Source organism: Monodelphis domestica, chromosome 5 (assembly GCF_027887165.1).
Source record: "Monodelphis domestica isolate mMonDom1 chromosome 5, mMonDom1.pri, whole genome shotgun sequence".
NCBI classification, from domain to species: Eukaryota; Metazoa; Chordata; class Mammalia; order Didelphimorphia; family Didelphidae; genus Monodelphis; species Monodelphis domestica.
In genome coordinates, this window is record NC_077231.1 from 13,045,922 (window position 1) to 13,067,402 (window position 21,481).

The following is a 21,481-nucleotide window of genomic DNA, read 5'->3' on the forward strand; positions in this document are numbered from 1 at the left end:
AAGCACCCAAGGAATGACTCCATGTCTTACCTGTCAACTTGGATTCCTGCTTAATGACATTCAGTTTCTGAAATAAATACATCAGCTTCATCGAGGTGCCAATCAAATCCAAGTCCCTGGCAAATGTTTTCAAAGAAAAACGCAAAATTCAGACTGGACTATAGAGAAGGAGTTTGATTCAGCCCCCCTCCAAACCTCCTCTTATATGGCTGCTCTTCCAACAATTGGGGGTACACAATCCCTAGGAGAGAGGGGATGATCCATTTACTCCTAAGGACCTACCTCAGGCACTTAACTCAGCACAGAACCTTGAACAGTATCACAGATGAAAAGGGAGATCTTACCTCCAATGAAGAGGAAATTAAGGCAATTATTAAAAACTACTTTGCCCAATTATATGGCAATAAATATGCCAATCTAGGCGATATGGATGAATATTTACAAAAATATAAATTGTCTAGACTAACAGAAGGAGAAATAGAGTTCTTAAATAATCCCATATCAGAAAAAGAAATCCAACAGGTCATCAAAGAACTCCCTAAGAAAAAATCCCCAGGGCCTGATGGATTCACTAGTGAATTCTATCAAACATTCAAAGAACAGCTAACCCCAATACTATACAAACTATTTGACAGAATAAGCAAAGAGGGGGTTCTACCAAACTCCTTTTATGACACAAATATGGTACTGATCCCAAAGCCAGGCAGGTCAAAAATGGAGAAAGAAAATTACAGACCAATCTCACTAATGAACATAGATGCAAAAATCTTAAACAGGATACTAGCAAAAAGACTTCAGCAAGTGATCAGGAGGGTCATTCACTATGATCAAGTAGGATTCATACCAGGAATGCAGTGCTGGTTCAATATTAGGAAAACCATCCACATAATTGACCATATCAACAAGCAAACCAAAAAAAATCACATGATTATTTCAATAGACACAGAAAAATCCTTTGATAAAATACAACACCCATTCCTATTAAAAGCACTAGAAAGTATAGGAATAGAAGGGTCTTTCCTAAAAATAATAAACAGTATATATCTAAAACCATCAGCAAACATTATCTGCAATGGGGATAAACTAGATGCATTCCCAATAAGATCAGGAGTGAAACAAGGATGCCCATTATCACCTCTATTATTTGACATTGTACTAGAAACACTAGCGTAGCAATTAGAGAAGAAAAAGAAACTGAAGTTATTAAAATAGGCACTGAGGAGACCAAGTTATCGCTCTTTGCGGATGATATGATGGTCTACTTAAAGAATCCTAGAGAATCAACAAAAAAGCTAATTGAAATAATCAACAACTTTAGCAAAGTTGCAGGATACAAAATAAACCCACATAAGTCATCAGCATTCCTATATATTTCCAACACATCTCAGCAGCAAGAATTAGAAAGAGAAATCCCATTCAAAATTACCTTAGACAAAATAAAATACTTAGGAATCTATCTCCCAAGACAAACACAGGAACTATATGAACACAACTACAAAACACTCTCCATACAATTAAAACTAGACTTGAGCAATTGGAAAAACATTAACTGCTCATGGGTAGGATGAGCCAATATAATAAAAATGAACATCCTACCCAAACTGATCTATTTAGTGCCATACCCATTGAAGTTCCAAAAAAATTTTTTACTGAAATAGAAAAAACCATAACAAAGTTCATTTGGAAGGACAAAGGATCAAGGATATCCAGGGAGATCATGAAAAAAATACAAAGGAAGGTGGCCTTGCAGTCCCAGATCTCAAACTCTATTATAAAGCAGTGGTCATCAAAACAATTTGGTACTGGCTAAGAGACAGAAAGGAGGATCAGTGGAATAGACTTGGGGTAAGTGACCTCAGCAAGACAGTCTATGACAAACCCAAAGACCCCAGCTTTTGGGACAAAAACCCACTATTTGACAAAAACTGCTGGGAAAATTGGAAGACAGTGTGGGAGAGATTAGGTCTAGATCAAGACCTCACACCCTACACCAAGATAAACTCAGAATGGGTGAATGACCTGAACATAAAGAAGGAAACTATAAGTAAATTAGGTGAACATAGAATAGCATACATGTCAGACCTTTGGGAAGGGAAAGACTTTAAAACCAAGCAAGACATAGAAATGTAAAATTGAGATCTGAACTCTGGACTCCATTCCCCAGGAGTCCTTGCTAGCTCCCAGAATGCCCTCTAATCTCACTGAATTCTCACCTGGGACGAGAGCAAAATTTTATTTAAAGGGTATTCCCCGTAAGCAGGGTCTCTTTACTTCCTGTCTCCGCTGGCAAACAGACATGCTTCATAATGTGAGTGAAATTTTGGGTGGGCCTTATGGCCTACCTGGCACGTGCCTTTTCTTACTTGTATATTTTTAAATCCTTAACCTTTAATAAACCTCATAAAATATAATACTCCTTGCAGAGATAAACTAATTTCTACCTGCCTCAGTCTCCTCAGTCTCCCCTAAATTTTAATCTTTACAGAAAGTCACAAAATGTAAAATAAATAATTTTGATTACATCAAATTTAAAAGTTTTTGTACAAATAAAACCAATGTAACCAAAATTAGAAGGGAAGTAACAAATTGGGAAATAATCTTCATAACAAAAACCTCAGACAAAGGTCTAATTACTCAAATCTATAAAGAGCTAAACAAATTGTACAAAAAATTTAGCCATTCTCCAATTGATAAATGGGCAAGGGACATGAATAGGCAGTTTTCAGATAAAGAAATCAATGCTATTAATAAGCACATGAAAAAGTGTTCTAAATCACTGATAATCAGAGAGATGCAAATCAAAACAACTCTGAGGTATCACCTCACACCTAGCAGATTAGCTAACATGACAATGAAGGAAAGTAATGAATGCTGGAGAGGATGTGGCAAAGTTGTTACATTAATTCATTGCTGGTGGAGTTGTGAATTGATCCAATCATTCTGGAGAGCAATTTGGAACTATGCCCAAAGGGCAATAAAAGACTGTCTGCCCTTTGATCCAGCCATAGCACTGCTGGGTTTGTATCCCAAAGAGATAATAAGGAAAAAGACTTCTACAAGAATATTCATAGCTGAGCTCTTTGTGGTGGCAAAAAATTGGAAAATGAAGGGATGCCCTTCAATTGGGGAATGGCTGAATACATTGTGGTATCTGTTGGTGATGGAATATTATTGTGCTCAAAGGAATAATGAACTGTAGGAATTCCATGGGAACTGGAACAACCTCCAGGAACTGATGCAGAGTGAGAGGAGCAGAACCAGGAGAACATTATACACAGAGACTGATACACTGTGGTACAATCGAACGTAATGGACTTCTCCATTAGTCTCAATGCAATGTCCCTGAACAATCTGCAGGAACCAAGAAGAAAAAAACACTACCCACAAGCAGAGGACAAACAGTGGGAGTAAAAACACCGAGGAAGGAGAGACTCTGAATGAACACCCTACTATGGAAACCAATAGCATGGAAATGGGCTCTGGTTGAGGACCCATTTGACACCCAGAGGAATCACACATCGCCAATGGGGAGTGGTGGGGGAAAAAAAAAAGGTGATCTTTGTTTCTAATGAATAACGTTTGAAAATGACCAAATAAAATAATGTTAAAAAAAAAACCATGAACGAGTCACTTACCCCCAAGGTGCCTTTGTTTACCCATCTTTACTCCCTACTACTTAGGCTAAGTTTCACAGAGGGACTGAGTTTCCACTAAGTCTTACAATAGGGTAGAGGTGCTTTGTTTTGTTGGTGGCCTGGCCTCCATGGGCACCCAGACTGATGAAGTCCATGGATTTACCCCTTCTCTTAAAAATTGTTTTAAAGGTAGAAAATATTTAAGATTATCCAGGAAACCACTTATATTGAAACACAGTGAACAAAAAAAATTTTTTTAATGTTCTCGGACTCCAGGCTAAGAACTCTTGCCTCCTTGTAACCTAGAGCGTCCCTGCATCTCCAGAGTTATACGAGGGAAATCTCATCAGCCTGGGAGTCCCATCAGGGCCCTCCACTGCAGCTCTTAGTGATCCCAGAGCGATTCCCCAAAAGAAGGCATCACCTGCCACCCCACCAATATTGGGGATGAACAAAGAGAAAAGATTCCATCCTGTCTTTGGAGCTAATCAGGGAGAAAGGGCTCACAGGATTGTTGTGTACTTACAGGAGGAGACCACCTGCCCTGGGCAGGCATCAGGGCTGCCATCCACCAGCTACAGCTCTGGGCTGGGGTTATCAATCTGTCTCATCTTGAGCAGGGCAATGAGGCTCCCAGGAACAAACTTCCAAGGGTCCAGGGCTCCTACCACACCTGGGCCAACACTTACCTTTCTCCACAATGCCCTCAAAATCCAATGGACCCCAGGACCCTCCCCATCACATGACTTTTCCAATGGCCTGGATTTCAGCTATGAAAGGTAGTCCCAGCTGCCCAGATCAGGAGAGCTTTCCAACCACTGCCATGAATTATCCCTGTTCTCAATAGGAGCCCAGCACTCTGGGCAGAAGCTCCAAGCCCACCCTAGACAGGCTGAAGTCTTGGCTAGGCTCAGGACTGGTCAGGTCTTCAGCCTCATGACAAGGGGCTGAATTCAGAATCTCAGAGCCCTAACTTTCTCCTTCTTAATACCACATCATTGCAGGACATGTTGATGAACAGGAAAGAAAGAAAATTCCAGGATTTTGAGTTAACGAGAAAAATGAACACTATACAGAAAACATCTAGCTGGAGAGTGATCCAATAATTAAGCCCTGAGGACTTCAAATTAGCAACACTGATTACTTTTTGTTTTTAAACTCTTACCTTCTGTCTTAGAATAGTACTGGGTTTTGGTTTCCAAGACAGAAGACCAGTAAGGGCTAGGCAATGGGGGTTAATGACTCACTCAGGGTCACACAGGCTAGGAAGTATCTGAGGTCAAATCTGAACTCAGATCCTCCCAACTCCAGGCCTGACAGTCTATCTAGCTTCCCCTCTTCAGGCCTCATTTGTAAAATGAGATATTTGGATGAGAAGGCTTTGTTCTGTGGTTGAATGCCACAATTCTAAGATGATTCTGAATTGTCAAGAAAAGATAAATTTATGCTCAGTATGCTGAGGATAGCATGCTGAGGGAGGGGGAAATCTTTATATTTCTAGAAAGATCTAAAGAGAGATTTTAGAAGAACTTTTCTTTAAAAAGCTTAAATAGATATTTTCCAATTAACTGGAAAATTAGTTTATGTGAAACTCCTCCTTCTCCAATCATGAACCAATGAATCTTTGTTGTTTATTCGTTTTGGTTGCATCTGACTCTCAATGACCTCATTTGGAATTCGCTTGGCAAAGATTCTAGAATGATTTGCCATTTCCTTCTCCAGATCATTTGACAGATGAGGAAACTAAAGCAGAGTTAAGTGACTTATCTAAGGTCACATAGCTAGGAAATATCTGAGGCCAGATTTGAATCCAGGACCTGCTATCTCTAGACTAGTGCTGTATCCTCTGTGTCACCTCACTGCCCTTCTACTGACTAATTACTCAAACACCACTGAGAAGGCATGAATAGAGGAAAAATACTAACAGAGCAAAATGAAGGGCTCTCCTTCTCTCCCCCTCAAAGGAGTGGCCTCCCAATCTCCATCATTCCACACAAGGGCCAAGATTCCAAGGTGACAAAAGAGGACCCCAAACAAGTCCATGGATGAAACAATCCAAAACAGCTAATCAGGAGAAAAAAGAGGGGGATCCTATGGCCGGGAGGCCGCCTGTAGGAGAGACAGGCCTCCCAACTCAGGGTAAGGAAATTCCTGGCATTCCTGGCTCAAGGATAGGTAATTTCACACATGCAGGCAGCAGGAGAGGAGCATGAATCATCAAAGGGATAATCTCCCCTGACTTCTATAGGTCAACTCCTAAGACAGCAACACTTTTCAGAAGGAAATCCTGCTCCCAGTGCCTACCCCCATGAAATCATCTGAATCCTCCATTAGGCTTTCCACAAACTCGGACCACTCCAGCTTCCCAGAGCAGCAACCAATGCCCAAGGGGAGCTTCCCCACAGAGGAGGGGGCCATCAGCCCAAGGGTGGACATGCAGAGGAGAATGGAAAACACATCTCATGTGTACACCAGGTGACCATCTATCATGGCTGGACAAGACTGCCCTGCTGGGAAGTCTACCAGACTTTTGGAGAGAACAGAGAACTATTCCCTAGGCACTGCCTGACCCCCTGCTTGCAGAGCCCACAGGATTTAAGGGTGGCACCTACTCGAGGTCACTATTAATAAATGGGGCAGCAAGATAATCCATTGGGCCCTTCTGAAGGCAGCCTCCTTATTACCTGGGCCCAGGCACAGCTCATTAAGATTCCAAGCCTACCAAGCCAGAACAACCACATAGCCAAACAGACATCCTCTAAGACATGTCCAACAAGGGTGCCCAAGATTGACTATAAAAGCAGGGAGTCTGTGAGGGCAGTCCAGGACGAAGACCACCAGAAACTGTGGAAGAGTTATCTCTCCAGATAGCCCTCCTAGACTGAGGTATCTTTATAGATAAGGGGAAGAACCAAAGACCTAAACCACATGCACAGGCATGTGGAAATAAGCACCTTACAGGTCTCTGTGAGATGGTCTCTGAGGGCAGGTATGTATGGGCTGACAGGCAAGTGTCTGGTCCTCCTCTGTAATGGGGAAAATTTAGCTTCTGGGATTGTTATAATATTGAACAATGGCCGCCAAGGAATTTACTTATGAAATTCCTAAAATGAAACACTCAAGTCAGAATGGAGTTTATGGAGGTTTAATCACACTGGGAGTATGGAAAGGAGAGGGAGAGAAGGAGAGAAGAGAAAAGGGAAAGGGGCGACTCAACCTCTGACCAAGGCAGAGTGAGTTCTAGGCCCAAAGGGCCAAGGTGGAAAGAATCAGTCCTTAACTCACATGAGTGATCTGAAGGAAAGCTGTCTGCGGGCGTCCTCTCCCTCCAAGCTCCTAACACCAACTCCCGTCTAGCTCTCTCCACAGGAAGTCAGCGAATTCCAGAGGCTGTTCCCTACCTCACTTCCTGTGTCTCACAAGTGCCAATGGTTGACTCTAGCTTAGCTTAGGACAGCCCAGGTGGGCAGTTAGTTATTTCTGATTTGTCATTGACTAGCACATGCCCGTGTAGTGTGGGTGTGCACAATTTTTTTTTGTGCTATACCAAGATGGAGACTTTTAAAATTCACACCTCTTGCCAATGCAGACCCCCAGTAGCCTCAAGAACTCAACAACCAAGAGCAGGAGTCTGGGACCATTCTCCCTGATCAGTGGGTATCCCCCTGGCTGCCCATACAGACCAACAAGTCATAAAACCCTTCAGACTAGAAGGTTTAATAGATGTCACCATCTCATATACAAAAAGTCTGCTCAAGTGACCCAGAGAAAAAAACCCACCAACCAAAAAGGAGGGGATGCAGGTAGTCAGGCCCTTGGTGGCATTGGGTCACTCCCCGAGCCACCTCCCCCAGAAGTGCTCATTCCCATGAACCCACAGACAGAAGAGACTTCTGTTACTAGGGGTATCTGGATGGCCTTGGCCCCAAATTCAGCACATGCCCAGCTGACCCCTGCCCACTGACAAATGGAGAAGACAGGTCTTTGAACAGGCTGGGCTGGAACAGAGAATGCAGCCATAAGACCTTGGCAGAGGGACAATCCCTGCTCTCTCTCTGGATGGTGACTGGGGAGAACAATGGCACCAACTGTCTCCCTACCTCCTCAAGTCTCTCTCAGCTTCTAAGAGGAAGGAGTGTCAGGCTGTGACCCCAGGAGCTCCAAGAGGTCCTACGACAGGAGTCAGTATGGGGCAGAGACCTGGTAGATGGCCCAACAGAGACATGTCAGGCTATTCAAGCTGTGACTCCCAGAGATCCAAGAGGTCACAGTGGCTACACGAGGTACAGAGATATAAGTCCACACAGGGCAGAGGCTTGGCTAATGGCTCAGCAAACACACGTCCTGCAGCCCAGAAGCCATTTGTCCATCAATCATGGGACAATCAGTGAAGGAAGATCTTGGCAAGAGTCACTTCAGGTTCCAGCCTTCTCCAGGGACTAGGGGGCTGAGGGCAGATGGGTTTAGGCTTCTGTCTTCTTAGCAAATATCTATCCCTTTGGAAAAGATAAGTTACTGTTGGGGCTGATACACCATCTGGACCAGGAATCACTGGAGGAAGCACCTTTTCAAACCTAAGGGAAGACTCCATCGAGTACCAGGAATGCAACCCAGAAGCACTTAGGAGTTCTTAGGGGAGTGAGCCCAGGCCAATAAGCATCACATGCTTGCCTTGTAACCCAGGAAGGCCTACAGTACCAGGTTTCTCATCACCATTGTGGAGATGAACAAACCAAGGGTCTTGGAGGGAAGTCCTTGTTCACCAAAGAGCTAATAAGGTCACTGTGGCCTGAGGACCACTACCAACGTGGTCACTACTCAGCTCCTGACTCTGCCCCTCATAGTGACCTCTATGTATCACTATGTACTCTCAGTTTCCTCATCTGAAAAAGTAGAACACTCTCCTTACACCAGCCCCTGCCTCAAACAGTAGTCCTTAGAAAGTGTCTTGTCCACAAGAAGGGTACCAGAAAAATATAAATAAACAAAAGTCATTCTCCTGAGTCCAGGGGCAAGATCAGTGTCAACAACACAACACAATATCCCAACTCATGATCCATTTCCATTCCAAAGGACAATGGATTCAGCATCACCACCCCCAGCAAAAGAAGGGCCAATCCTAAGAGCTTCAGAAGCTACCTTGGGGCTAGCCATGGGACAACACAACTTGGCTCATAGGCCCTTCCTTCCTTTTTCTGTATCCTCTCCTGTTCACTACCTCTGAAGGCCACAGTCAGTCTGTGCCCTGTGGCACCAGAAATTTGAGCCACTTGCTCAAGGCACACACCAAAGACACCATTCATCTCAATTGGCAGACTGGTCTAAGGAGAAGATGCTGCACCCCCCCCCCCAAAACCCCCACCCCTCCTAGCTGAGCTGAGTCCTATGCTATGGACCTAGCAGCAGTACTGGCTCAGGTCCTGTGCCCATGATGAGTGGATCCCCTACCTGATCATATCCTGGTTCCCAGGGCACTGCACACAAGCATTCCTCAGGCAGCGGAAACATTCTGCAATGAGCTGCAGGTGGGGGTCCAGGTACACCAGGTGGCCAGTCTCTCGGCATGCCAGCTCTACCTCATGGGAGGATTTTGTCAGGATTTGTTTGATGTCCTGAAAGACCTGCTTAGACGCTGTTTCTCTGAAACAAGAGGAAAGGGAGATGGTCAAGGGGAGAGGGAACTTCCCAAACTGGCTGAGAGGACAGGCACCTGCCAGGCAGAGCCCCACCAGCAGCCCCCACATCATGAAGATTTAATAGGAGTCTTAGTCAAGATGGCGGCTTAGCAAACAGCAAAAGTTCAGACCTCATGGAAGACCCTTCCTTACCGATACAGACTGAATGCTCCTAGGGCACCGAAATTCAAGCTGAACAACAGGACAGAAGTGGGGAACCCTCCTTCTGGACTCAAATTAAAAGGTATGCCCCCCCAAAAGCCAGAATCCGAGAATACTCAGGGCTAAGGGGAAGGCAGAGCAAAGGTCCCAGGACCCCTCCCCCACAACCCAGAGGGCTGAGCCCCCAGCAGCAGCGAGAACCTCTGAGTGGGCAAAGGTGCTGGTTTGGAGGGTCTACCTTGTGAGCAGCGGGGAGCCGGGCTCGGAGCATCCAGCTTGGACAGTGAGGAGGAAGCCAGGGAGAGACAGGGCCGTGGCTGGGTCCCTCCATCAGGCTCCAGTCTCACCATTGCCTCGGGGCACATCCAGACTAATCCAGTTGAACCTAATCCCATCAGAACTCCTCAGAGTTTAGGGAGGCGGGCAAAGGCACTTGCAGACAGCAGAGAAGCAGCTGGAGAGAACTGGAGAGAGCCTGGACCGCCCAGCCTTCCAGGAGTCTTCAGAGGCTCAGAGCTTCATACCACATACAGCCCGACCCAGTTGAACTCAATCCAATCAAAAGCCTCCAGAGGAAAGGGAAGCTAACATTCCTCCCCTAGAGACTGTACCAAGAGATCTGACAAAGCTCCAAGAGGGGAGACTGACAGCCCCAAAACCAAAACAAAATGAGAGGAGCAAGAGCATAGACAAATACGGGAAGCAAAGAAGGGGTAAACTCGAGCAAACAACAGAAAAAGAAGAAAGAAATTACAATAGACAGCTTCTGCACAGGTAATGAGCAAAGAGCGAATGAAACAGAGGGGGAGGGATCAGCAAAGGCAAAATCAGAAATCCCAGTGAATTAGATACAGGCTTTGGAAGAACTCAAAATGCAATTCAAAACACAATTAAGAGAGGCTGAAGACAATTGGGAAAAGAACTTAAAAACTAAGATAAGTCATCTGGAAACAGAAAATAGTATCTTGAAAGCCAAAATCAACCAGCTGGAAAATGAGGCAAAGGAGATGAAAGATGAGGTGAAGAAGATGAAAGATGACCTCCAAAGAAAATCTGACCAAAAGGAAAAGGACGACCAAAAAACTAAGGATGAAATCCAGTCTTTAAGAACCAGAATACAACAACTAGAATCAAGTGACCTCACAAGGCAGCAGGACACTATAAAACAAAACTAAAAGAATGAAAAAATTGAGGAAAATATGAAGCATCTCATTCACAAAACAGAGGATTTAGAAAATCGTTCAAGGAGAGACAATTTAAGAATTATTGGCCTACCAGAAGACCATGACAAAAGAACAAGCCTGGACATTATATTACAGGAAATTATTAAAGAAAACTGCCCCGAAATCCTTGAACAAGAGGGAAAAGTGGAGATTGATAGAATCCACAGATCACCTCCTGTACTTAATCCCCAACTGACAACACCCAGGAATGTTATAGCCAAATTCAAGAACTATCAGACCAAAGAAAAGATATTACAAGCTGCCAAGAAGAAGTCATTCAGATACCAAGGAACCACAGTGAGGATAACTCAGGATCTGGCTGCATCCACACTGAAAAAAAGAAAGGCATGGAATACGATATTCCGGAAAGCAAGGGAACTAGGTCTACAACCAAGAATCAACTACCCAGCAAAATTGACTATATTCTTACAGGGGAAAGTATGGTCATTCAACAAAATAGAAGAATTTCAAGAATTCATAAAGAAAAGACCAGACCTGAACAGAAAATTTGATGTACAAGCACAGAACTCAAGAGAATCATCAAAAGGTAATTAAAAAAGAGGGGAAAAAAGAAAAACAAAAAAAAATTGAGACTCAAGTTAAAATGATATAAACTGGTGTTATTACCTGGGCAGCAAAAAGAAGTATACTTAGAGGGAACAGCAACAAACTGTATAGGATGAAGATTTAATAGGCAAGCTAAGTGACCAAAGGGAGGTGCTGAGAGTAGAAGTGGCCCCTCAACATTTCAGCAGCTTTCACTGACTAAGAAGCCAAATGAGTGGGGAAATGCAGTATGCTCCTGGGAAGCCCAAATCCATTAAAGTCTCTAACATTTCTAAGGTTTAAGATAGGAAGTGTAGAGCAGGGAATAGCAGCTGCCTAGGGCCAGAAACATTTGGATTGAGGCCTGATGCCATGATCTTGGACAAGGCCCCAAGGCCCTGAGGGCTTGGGCCATCTCCTAGGACTAGAAGGAACAGAGATGGTGCCAACCTGCACTGGTAAAGAGGGAGTCCTCACCCAGGAGCACCCTTTAGCCAGGAACTCCAATCCTGTCCCATGTCCCATGTCAGTCTCCAACTGCCAGGGGCTAGGATGGTAACCAGAGTGGAAGAACCTGAATGTGACAAGGAATTCTGCCACAGAGTCATTGTGGGCCTCAGCTGCCTCATCCAGAAGGCCCTGCAGACTCCACTGACTCCACCAGACTTCCTCATGCCCAACTGAAAACCAAATCACAACTGAGACAACCACAGCCTTGGTCCTGGATGGAGAATGGGCTCCCCATGGATGACCAGGAGCCCTGACCAATTGGGGGGAATTCAGGGAGCAGAATGGGAATCTGCCAGGTTTGACTGTGCACACTGGTTATATGCTTTAATTTTTCATCCTTATTTTCCACATGGGGTAAGGATATACTTGTATACTATACAATGTCGATTTGTAATATCTTCTACCAGTCTCTATGCTAAAGAATATAATACCATATTTATCATACTAAACTATTCTATGCTATTTATCATATTCAATTTTATTATATATTACATTAGTCTTCACCACCAATACTGTTAGCCTCATTTTATAGACAGGGTAACTGAAGATGCAGCTTCAGCTAGCCAAGCTTCCTCACTGGGTCCAGAGCTCCAACCATCAAAAGCAGAAGCTGCTCCAAGGTTACCAATCAGAGCAGTTCCCATAAACACATACACACTTGCATGCATGCATGCCATGCCTTCTGCCAATTTTTGACAGACTCTTCCTTAAAAAGATGCCATGCAGGGGGCAGCTGGGTAGCTCAGTGGATTGAGAGCCAGGCCTAGAGATGGGAGGTCCTAGGTTCAAATCTGACCTCAGCCACTTCCTGGCTGTGTGACCCTGGGCAAGTCACTTGACCCCCATTGCCTAGCCCTTACCACTCTTCTGCCTTGGAGCCAATACACAGGTTTAAAAAAAAAAAGATGCCATGTGGCCAGAAAGGCCACAAGTCAGGACTACTCATGAATGGTGCCATCAGGTCAGTGCTAAAGAAAGCCCTGTAATGGCCCACCAGAACTCAGGGAAACAGGTTCTTCTTCCTAACAATTCTGTGAGTACTTGGCTTTTTGACACAGGAGACCCTATATGTCAAGAGCCCCAGATACTGGGCTCCTCCTCAAAGGAATGATGAACTAGAGGAATTCCATGTGAACTGGAACAACCTCCAAGAATTGATGCAGAGCAAAAGGAGCAGAACTAGGAGAACATTGTACACAGAGACTGATACACTGTGGTACAATCGAATGCAGTGGATTTCTCTACTAGCAGCAATGCAATGATCCAGGACAATTCTGAGGAACTTATGAGAAAGAATGCTATCCATATCCAGAGAAATAACTGTGGGAGCATAAACACAGAAGAAAAACAACTGCTTGATCACATGGGTTGATATAGATATAATTGGGGATGTAGACTCTAAATGATCACCCTGGTGCAAACATCAATGACATGGAAATGGGCTTTGATCAAGGGCACATGTAAAACCCAGTGGAATTGCTTGTTGGCTACAGGAGGGGATTGGTGGGAGGAGGGGAGGAAAAGAACATGATACTGTAACCAAGGAAAAATATTCTAAATTGACTAATTAAATAAAATTTTCACACACACAAAAAAAATGAGAGGATTGAGGGTGCTATTCTCAGAATGAGTACTCAGCTTACAAAGGCTAGTTTGTTACCTTTTATTGATTGAGGACTTGGGGATAAGCTTGGGAGGTAGACTAATGAAAGACAGAAAGGGCAATGAACAGCTCAGTTGCTCCCCTTACCTCCCCTGAAGTGGGTTGGAAGACACTACAACCCAGTCACAGGTGTTTTGGATTGTAGGTCAGGATGTCATATGGAGTCTTGCATGGGGAACTTGTATATATTGCCCTCTTGCTGCTTAGTCAGTCAGCATGTCTTAGCCTGTCATTGAAGTGCTCCCTTTCATGAAGGGAATAAACACCTGCCTTTTTTACACCTACCTTCTGACTTCAGGTTTTGTTTATTTGAGTAAGAAGGGCACTTGTCATCTCATACCTGTGCAAAAGGAGGAGGAAGGTGCCAAATGGCAGCTCTGTAGCTCACTTCCTAGGACACCCAAAGAGTGGGATTTCAAATCAAGGCAGTATTTAGAGGAAGGAATGGTCATAGGCCCTGGACTGTGGACAAGCAAAAAGCAAGCAGCAGCTGGAGCAGATCGGGACTTCAGTTCCCTTTGCTAGTCCCATGTGAATCCTGCAGCCAAATCCCAGAGCCCACTATGAATCAGCTGTCTAAGACCACTGGAACTTCCAATCTGTGGAACGACAGCAGGCATGTTCAGTTAAATATAGACCATAGACTGCAGAGCTTAGTTAGGCCAGGAAGGTAGCAATCAGACTTTGCCCTGGATCAGACCAGCATTCCCTCCATAAGGGTACTGAAGTCAGTAAGAAGGTTCAAAGAATTGGGGGTGGGGGGGTGGAGCAGATCCCCATCATAAAAGGCTTTTATGGTGACAGAGTTACTCAAGAAACAAACCCAGAAGAAAGTGATTTCAAAACATATATGAGCAAAGTCTCAGAGAAACACCTATACACAGTTAACTAATATTCCTAGAAGAGATGAAGCAAGGGTTAATATTTTTTATAAATTAAAGTGCTGAAGGAAAAAAATTGAAAAAAAGTTAGTTATGGAAGAAAAAATTGGGAAAAGAATTAACTCCCTGACACAAGAGATACAAAACCTGCCCAAGCAACAAACCCCCTAAACATGAGAATGGATCAAATAGAAGCCAATGACTTCAAAAGGCAAAAAAAAAAGTCAAAGGGCTGAAAAAAAGAGGCAAATGTCGAGTATTTCATAGCAAAAACAACTGACCTAGAAATCAAATTGAAAAGAAAGAAGTTGAGAATCACTGGACTATCTGAATGCCAGAACCAAACAAAGAGTCTGGACATTGTATTTCAAGATATCATAAAAGATTTCTTGGAACCAGGAAGAAAAGTAGAAACAGAAAGAATCTACCAATTGCCTCCTGAATGTTACAATCCATGTATCAAACACCTGGCAGGTTCTTGAACTGCAGAGGGGCAGCAGACTTGAAATATGGAATGGAGGAGGGAGAAAAGAAATAACACAGAGACCAAGATAGATTTTAGAAAAAGCCTCTCAGCCTCTTCATTTGGGGGCTTCCAGCTTCAGTTTTTATTTGCAAGTCAATCCATTATCTTACTAACATTGGTGATAAACATTACAATAGTTCACATCAAGGTGAAAATAAAAATTCTTGTTACAGGGCAAATACCCCTTTTTTATGACTATATATGAATAGGTGCTAAGACACAGAAGGGAATGGTTTCAGAAAAACTTGGGAAGACTTCTATTAATCCATAGTGAAATGATCAGAAGAACAATATCTATAATTACCACAATATTGTAAAGGCAAATAACTTTGAAAAGCTTGGGCATTCTGATCAATTCAATGAGTAAGTAGGATTCCAGAGGACTCATGATAAACCATGCTGCCTGCCTCTGACAGAGAGGTAAAGAACTCAAGAAAGAGAACAGGATAAAATTTCTTTTGGACATGGCCGATGAACAAATTTATTTTGCTAGACTACACATGTTTATAACAAGGATTTTGTTTTTCTTTCTTTCTCAATGGTGGTGGTGGGGAAAGCAAAGTCAAATTTTTTTCTGATTTTTTTAACACTTATTTTTAAAAGAGAAAATTCAATAAGATCCCTAGAGGCAGAGGACTCACTTAGCTTTTTTCTAATGCCTGACCTAACCATGACCCAAAAGGCATCCAACTCAGAGGTAGCCTAAACCACTGGTAATCATTACTCCTGAGTACTTAGCTTCTTTTTTTTTAATTTAAATTTTTTATTTAATTAATTAATTTAGAATATTTTTCCATGGTTACATGATTCATGTTCTTTTCCTCCGTCCTCCTCCCCATAGCTGATGCAAAATTCTACTGGGTTTTACATGTATCATTGATCAAGACTTATTTCCATATTATTAGTATTTGCACCAGGGTGATCATTTAGAGTCTATATCCCCAATTATATCCACATCAACCCATGTGATCAAGCAGTTGTTTTTCTTCTGTGTTTTTGTTCCCACAGTTCTTTCTCTGGATGTGAATAGTGTTCTTTCTCCTAAGTCCCTCAGAATTGTCCTGGATCATAGAGAAGTCCATTACATTCGATTGTACCACAGTGTATCAGTCTCTGTGTATAATGTTCTCCTGGTTCTGCTCCTTTCACTCTGCATCACTTCCTGGAGGTCATTCCAGTTCCCATGGAATTCCTCCACTTTATTATTCCTTTGAGCACAGTAGTATTCCATCACCAACAGATACCACAATTTGTTCAGCCATTCCCCAATTGAAGGGCATTCCCTCATTTTCCAATTTTTTTGCCACCACAAAGAGTGCAGCTATAAATATTTTTGTACAAGTCTTTTTCCTTATGATCTCTTTGAGGTATAAACCCCACAGTGGTATGATTGGATCAAAGGGCAGGCAGCCTTTTAATGCCATTTGAGCATAGTTCCAAATTGCCATCCAGAATGGCTAGATCAATTCACAACTCTACCAGCAATGCATTAATGTCCCAATTTTGCCACATCCCCTCCAAAATTTATTGCTTTCCTTTGCTATTATGTTACCTAATCTGCTAGGGGTGAGGTGATACCTCAGAGTTGTTTTGATTTGCTTTTCTCTGATTATAAGAGATTTAGAACATTTTTTCATATGCTTATTGATTTATCTGAAAATTGCCTATTTATGTCCCTTGCCCATTTATCAATTGGGGAATGGCTTGATTTTTTGTACAATTGATTTAGCTCTTTATATAGTTGAGTAATTAGACCTTTGTAAAGAGTTTTTTGTTATGAAAATTTTTTCCCAATTTGTTGCTTCCCCTCTAATTTTGGTTACAATTGGTTTTGTTTGTACAAAAACTTTTAATTTAATGTAATCAAAATTATTAATTTTACATTTTGTAATTTTTTATAGTTCTTGCTTTGGTCTTAAAATCTTTCCTTTGCCAAAGATCTGACATGTATACTATTCTGTGTTCACCTAATTTACTTAAAAGTTTCCTTCTTTATATTCAAGTCATTCACCCATTCTGATTTTATCCTGGTGTAGGGTGTGAGATGTTGATCTAAACCTAACACTCCTATACTGTTTTTCAATTTTCCCAGCAGTTTTTGTCAAATAGTGGATTTTTGTCCCCAAAGCTGGGATCTTTGGGTTTATCATAGTGAGTACTTAGCTTCTACCAAGACCTTGAAAAGGAAGAAAAGAGAGAAGGAAAAAAGGACCAAGGGAGGCAGCAGCCAGGCTATCACACACAACAAATTATTTGAAGCTAAGATTTCCAAGTCCAAAAAGGATAACTGTGCTCCTAATTCCTTGAATAAATATTTTGTCTCAAATTCCCAAGGTGGGGAAGGAGTTTGGGTGACTGGGGGTTCAGTGGCACATAGAATTACCCTGGAAGCTTGCCTGCTGTCTGGGGGCACAGATTGAAGCATTTTCTGGGAGCTATCTGAGTGGCCTTGGGCAGCCCTGTGACTCAGCTGCCATCAGAAAGAGCAGCAAGCCCACCAATTAAGGCACACTATAAAAAGAAGGCCCTTTCACAGCCTCAGGGCAATTGTCTTTATTTTTTTTCCAAGGCCACAGCTTGGAGGAGCACATGGAACCATTTGCTAAGGGATTCTGAGTCAATCTCAAAATATAGAAAACAGTGGTCAGTGTGAGCCAACCTTTACAAGCCCACTACACTGAATTCCATTGGATAAATAAAAAAGACAGGAAACAGATCAAGCCATGCTCTCAAAATAAATGGGTTAGAGGAGATTGGTATCAGGACTCCCAGTTCAATCCCCTTCAACAGCAGTCTCATGCCTAAGAGCCTCCTACCTGACCTCCAGGGGCCTAGCCAGGGATGGCAGACAAGCTGAAGCAGTCCCTGGGGGGTGTGGGTCATAGCGAGACATGTCATTTACAAAGCCAGTTGGTCCCCACCTGATAGGAGTTGGTCAGGAGTCACTGACCCAAGACAAAAAGTTTCAATAGTCTTCACTCAGTGAGTATGAAGTAAATGTCTTAAAATGTTCACCTTCCTCCCTGCCATCTAAACAGGAGGGCCAGAAGGAACCTTAGAACTCCACTATCTAATCATAGGAGTGGAAAACTCTGAAGGGATGGGTCCTTGCTGGAAGGCTACCTCCTCCAACTCCTTCCATCGATGAGAAAGTTGAAGTCCAGACAATCCCAATAATCTGCCTAAGGCTTCCCAGGGGGTACAGAGTTGTGCTTGGAGAGGTGCTGGGATTCTGGCCCACAGTTCCTGGCTCCCTGCCCATATTCATGATTTCCAGAAGGTACAACTGATGGCATTTGTGTTCACATTTCTGATAGAAGGCAATCTTCTGCCTCTTCCCTAGTGGAAAGACCAAAGTAAAGAAGCATTCTGAGAATGCTCTCATTTGTCTTTCATGGCCAATTATTGCATGAGGTACATGACTCACCTGCTAGCCTCCCCAAAGATCACATGCCAGAGGCCCCCTTGCATTCATGACCCATTCCTGGCCATGGCTCTTTTGAGCCCAGTCAATGCCACATGGGGAAAGCTCTCAGCTACTGCCCCACTCCCTCTACTTCTACTATGGGACTTCATTGGATTACAGACTCAAGGAACTTGAGGTCCTCACCTTCACTGAAAAATTCACCTCAATCTCCTGGGCGAGACTCACTCTCTGGGGATCTGGCCAAGGGGAGACTTGGGCCCCAAAGACTCTACATGGAGGGGTTCTAAGTGGCAGAAGAAATCACAATGATTAAACAAACCACAGCCTTTTTTCCTAAGTGACAAAAATCTTCAATTCAGCAAAAGAAAAAAAACTCAGTGGTCTGAAGTCTGTAGACCTGGGTCAGAACTAAACTCTGCTCCCTTCTCCCCCTCTCCAGGCCTCAGTTTCCTGAGCTATAAATGAAGGAAATGGGGCAAAGGCCAGATTTCTAAATCCCAGGTTTCTGTTCTACCCCAAAGGTCAGGAAAAACAAATACAGATTATGAAAGCACTCTTGTTTTCCCATGCCAAATCATTCTGTTTCTTTTCTAAAAGGTGACAAGAATCTGGTGGGCCCCAACACTGAAAATCAATCACACTGTCACTTGAAACATGAACTTTCTATCTCAGTTCAAACCTCCAAGTCCTTCACCATCTCTTCTCCAATATCCTAATTCCAAGGAACTCAAATGGTGGTGAGACAATAAAAGCTGCTCTTCATCTAAGGGAAGCTGGGACTTCTGACCAAAATGAAGTGTCTGTCAATACGTCACAAGGCAATTAGACTAAACCAGCACAAAGTTCAGGAGACACCAACATGAGAAAACACACAAACAGGATTTGGCTACACCCAAAACCCACGATATGCTTCCTCACCTAGTCTATCCATCCAAACTGACTCTCTCCACACCAGCCTCTTATGAAAGTCTGGTCTTGAACCAAAAAGGCTGACCGCCACAGCCCTTAAAAAGAAAGACTGACAAGAGCCTCTTCCCCAGTTCAGTTTGAGAGAAAGAAGTCTCAGATTCATTACCAGAGGTTGGTGAAAGAAGACACCAGCACCCTGATAAACCTCAGTGGAAAAGGGCAGGCAGACCCACTCAATTAGAAAAGCTAAAATCTCTTGTGTTTCAGCCTCATCAGCCTCCCCCAACCTCATTTCCATTTTTTTCTGGATCCATCTCACCCAGTGACCCCTCATTCACACACCTGACTCAGCCCAGGAGATCCCAGGGAAATACAGAAGAGTTCTGTCTGGGCAAGATGAAAATGAGAGGCACTGATAGATAGCCAAAGACAATGTCCAGAATTCTCCCTCAGCTCTTCTTACAGCTGATCTGGCTGAAGAGGGAGATGGTTTTACCAGGGAGAAACACTGGCTACACAAGTACCAACTTGGGGCAAATAAAGGAAGGAATCTTAGAGGATCCCCCTATCCCAGCTCAGGCTCTGAGTGTTTGCAAACACATTCTTGATGGAGAAACTAGCTGTGGGCCACTGTTATCCTCCCAGGGGCAGTATCTGCTTCCTGTTTGCCAGTGCCCAAAGACATGGGGAAAGCTGCCACCACTCCACAAGGAAAAGCAGGCTCAAGGCAGGAGGAGGGGGTAAACCAAATCAAGGATGGGAATCAAGTAGAACTTGGCAGAGAGCAAAGGATTGAAACCATCCATCCCTTCCATGGATGGGCTCAATGACACAGGGGAAGGGGTGGGGGGTCCTGAGTATGTGCCTGCATATGAGTGTGTGTGTTCATGAGTATATGTGTGTTTGAGTGAGCATGTATGCATGAATGTGTGTGTGTACAGGCAAGGGTATGTTTGGTAGTATGGGAGGGAAAGGGTGTGGGGCAATTTGTGAACTCATGTGAATGGATATGTGAGTTACGGTTAGGGTGTGTTTATGGGACATGTGGGTGAATGTGCGCATGTATTTGGGGGGGGGGCGTGTCTTACCAGGACCTGCTGTCACTGCTCCTTCCCCAGCACTTCTCAGAGCTGACGCAAGTTAACAGCACTGGAAATGGCCACAAAACCGAAGAATCTAGAGGAACAACTAGGGAAATAACTGAGACTCAAACAATTCCAGTCAGAACAAAAAATGTCAGCGCTAGGATGGGCCCTTGGAACAGAGGATGGCAAGGCTGGGAGGGGCGGGAATATCGGAGGTAGGAGGGACCTCGAAGGCTGGGAGGGGCCTTAGTACAGGACAAGTCAGAGCTGGAAGGGTACTCAATGGTAGGAGGGACCTTAGAATAAGGATGTTAGGTGAGAGGAGACAAAGAACAAGGGATGTCAAGGCTGGGAAGGACCTCAGAACAGAGAATGGAGGAGAAGGAGGGGCCTTAGAACAGGGACTGACAGAAGGGGAGGCGGCAGAGAAGAGGTGATAAATAAGGTAAGAGGTTCTAAGAAAAAGGGGGAGCAGGACGGGGACGGAATCTCAGCACAACGTCACCTCCGGGGCAGGGCCTCAGCCTTCCTCAGCTCAAGTGCTTCCCTCCCCAGGTCCCAAATTCAGTTTTCTCTCCCAACCCGCCTCGGCCCACTATTCCTCCGTTACCGGTGCCGCTGCTCACGAAGCAGCCCCATAAGCTCCTGCAATCGCTCCAGCTGCTTGTCCGGCTCATTATCAGCTTCTAGCGTCATCAGCGCCGACTCCACCAGCCCCGAGCTAGTTCCAACACGGTCCAATTCCTCGCTGGGCGCCGCCATCTTTGTGAGAGGGAGGGGCCTGTGCTCAGAAAACCGCCCCCAACGGCCTGCCTGCCAATCGGCTGCGCGCCGCGGGCCCCAGGCCTGCCCTCCTGGCTCGAGCCCCGCCGCCAGCAGCTTTTCCCCCAATTGAGTATCTCGCTCCTCTTCCTACAAAGTCTAATGCCGTACGAATCCCACCCCTAACTTTCCCTTTACCAATCCGCGGCGTCCTCCTCTTCTCGTCCCGCCTCTTCAGCCTCACGAGCCCCTGTCACTCAGTCCTCCAGGCCCCGCCCCTCACCTGGCCCCAGCTCGGGCCCCGCCCCAACTTCCTGAACACCGAATCCCCTGCATGTTTAGTTCCAGGAGCCCCGCCCTCTGACGACGCCATCTGTTTCCAGCTCCGCCCCCAGGTCTCCGGCCCCGCCCCCCGCAACCTTGCTCTGTGCTCCGGTAAGGAGCTCCCAAGGAAGCAGAGAATGAGAAAGTCAGCTT

The 21,481-nt window shown here is 44.3% G+C and overlaps 1 protein-coding gene across 3 annotated transcripts in view; it reads right to left on the bottom strand.

Annotated features, from left to right (window-relative positions):
- The window catches only part of ATXN10 (ataxin 10), an 81,117-nt gene extending 59,840 nt beyond the window's left edge, over positions 1-21,277 (bottom strand). The window contains exons 1-4 of one of the 3 annotated variants that reach the window (XM_056797619.1): positions 21,203-21,277; positions 20,853-21,004; positions 9,084-9,275; positions 31-116 (exon numbers count right to left, since the gene is read on the bottom strand). In XM_056797619.1, the coding sequence (XP_056653597.1) occupies positions 31-116; positions 9,084-9,275; positions 20,853-21,004 (430 nt within the window). In that variant the 5' untranslated portion in view covers positions 21,203-21,277. Of the gene's footprint in view, positions 1-30; positions 117-9,083; positions 9,276-20,852; positions 21,101-21,202 lie in introns of those variants that run through there. The other 2 variants (XM_056797620.1, XM_056797618.1) reach the window with 2 other exon arrangements.
- Positions 21,278-21,481: the final 204 nt, after the last annotated feature.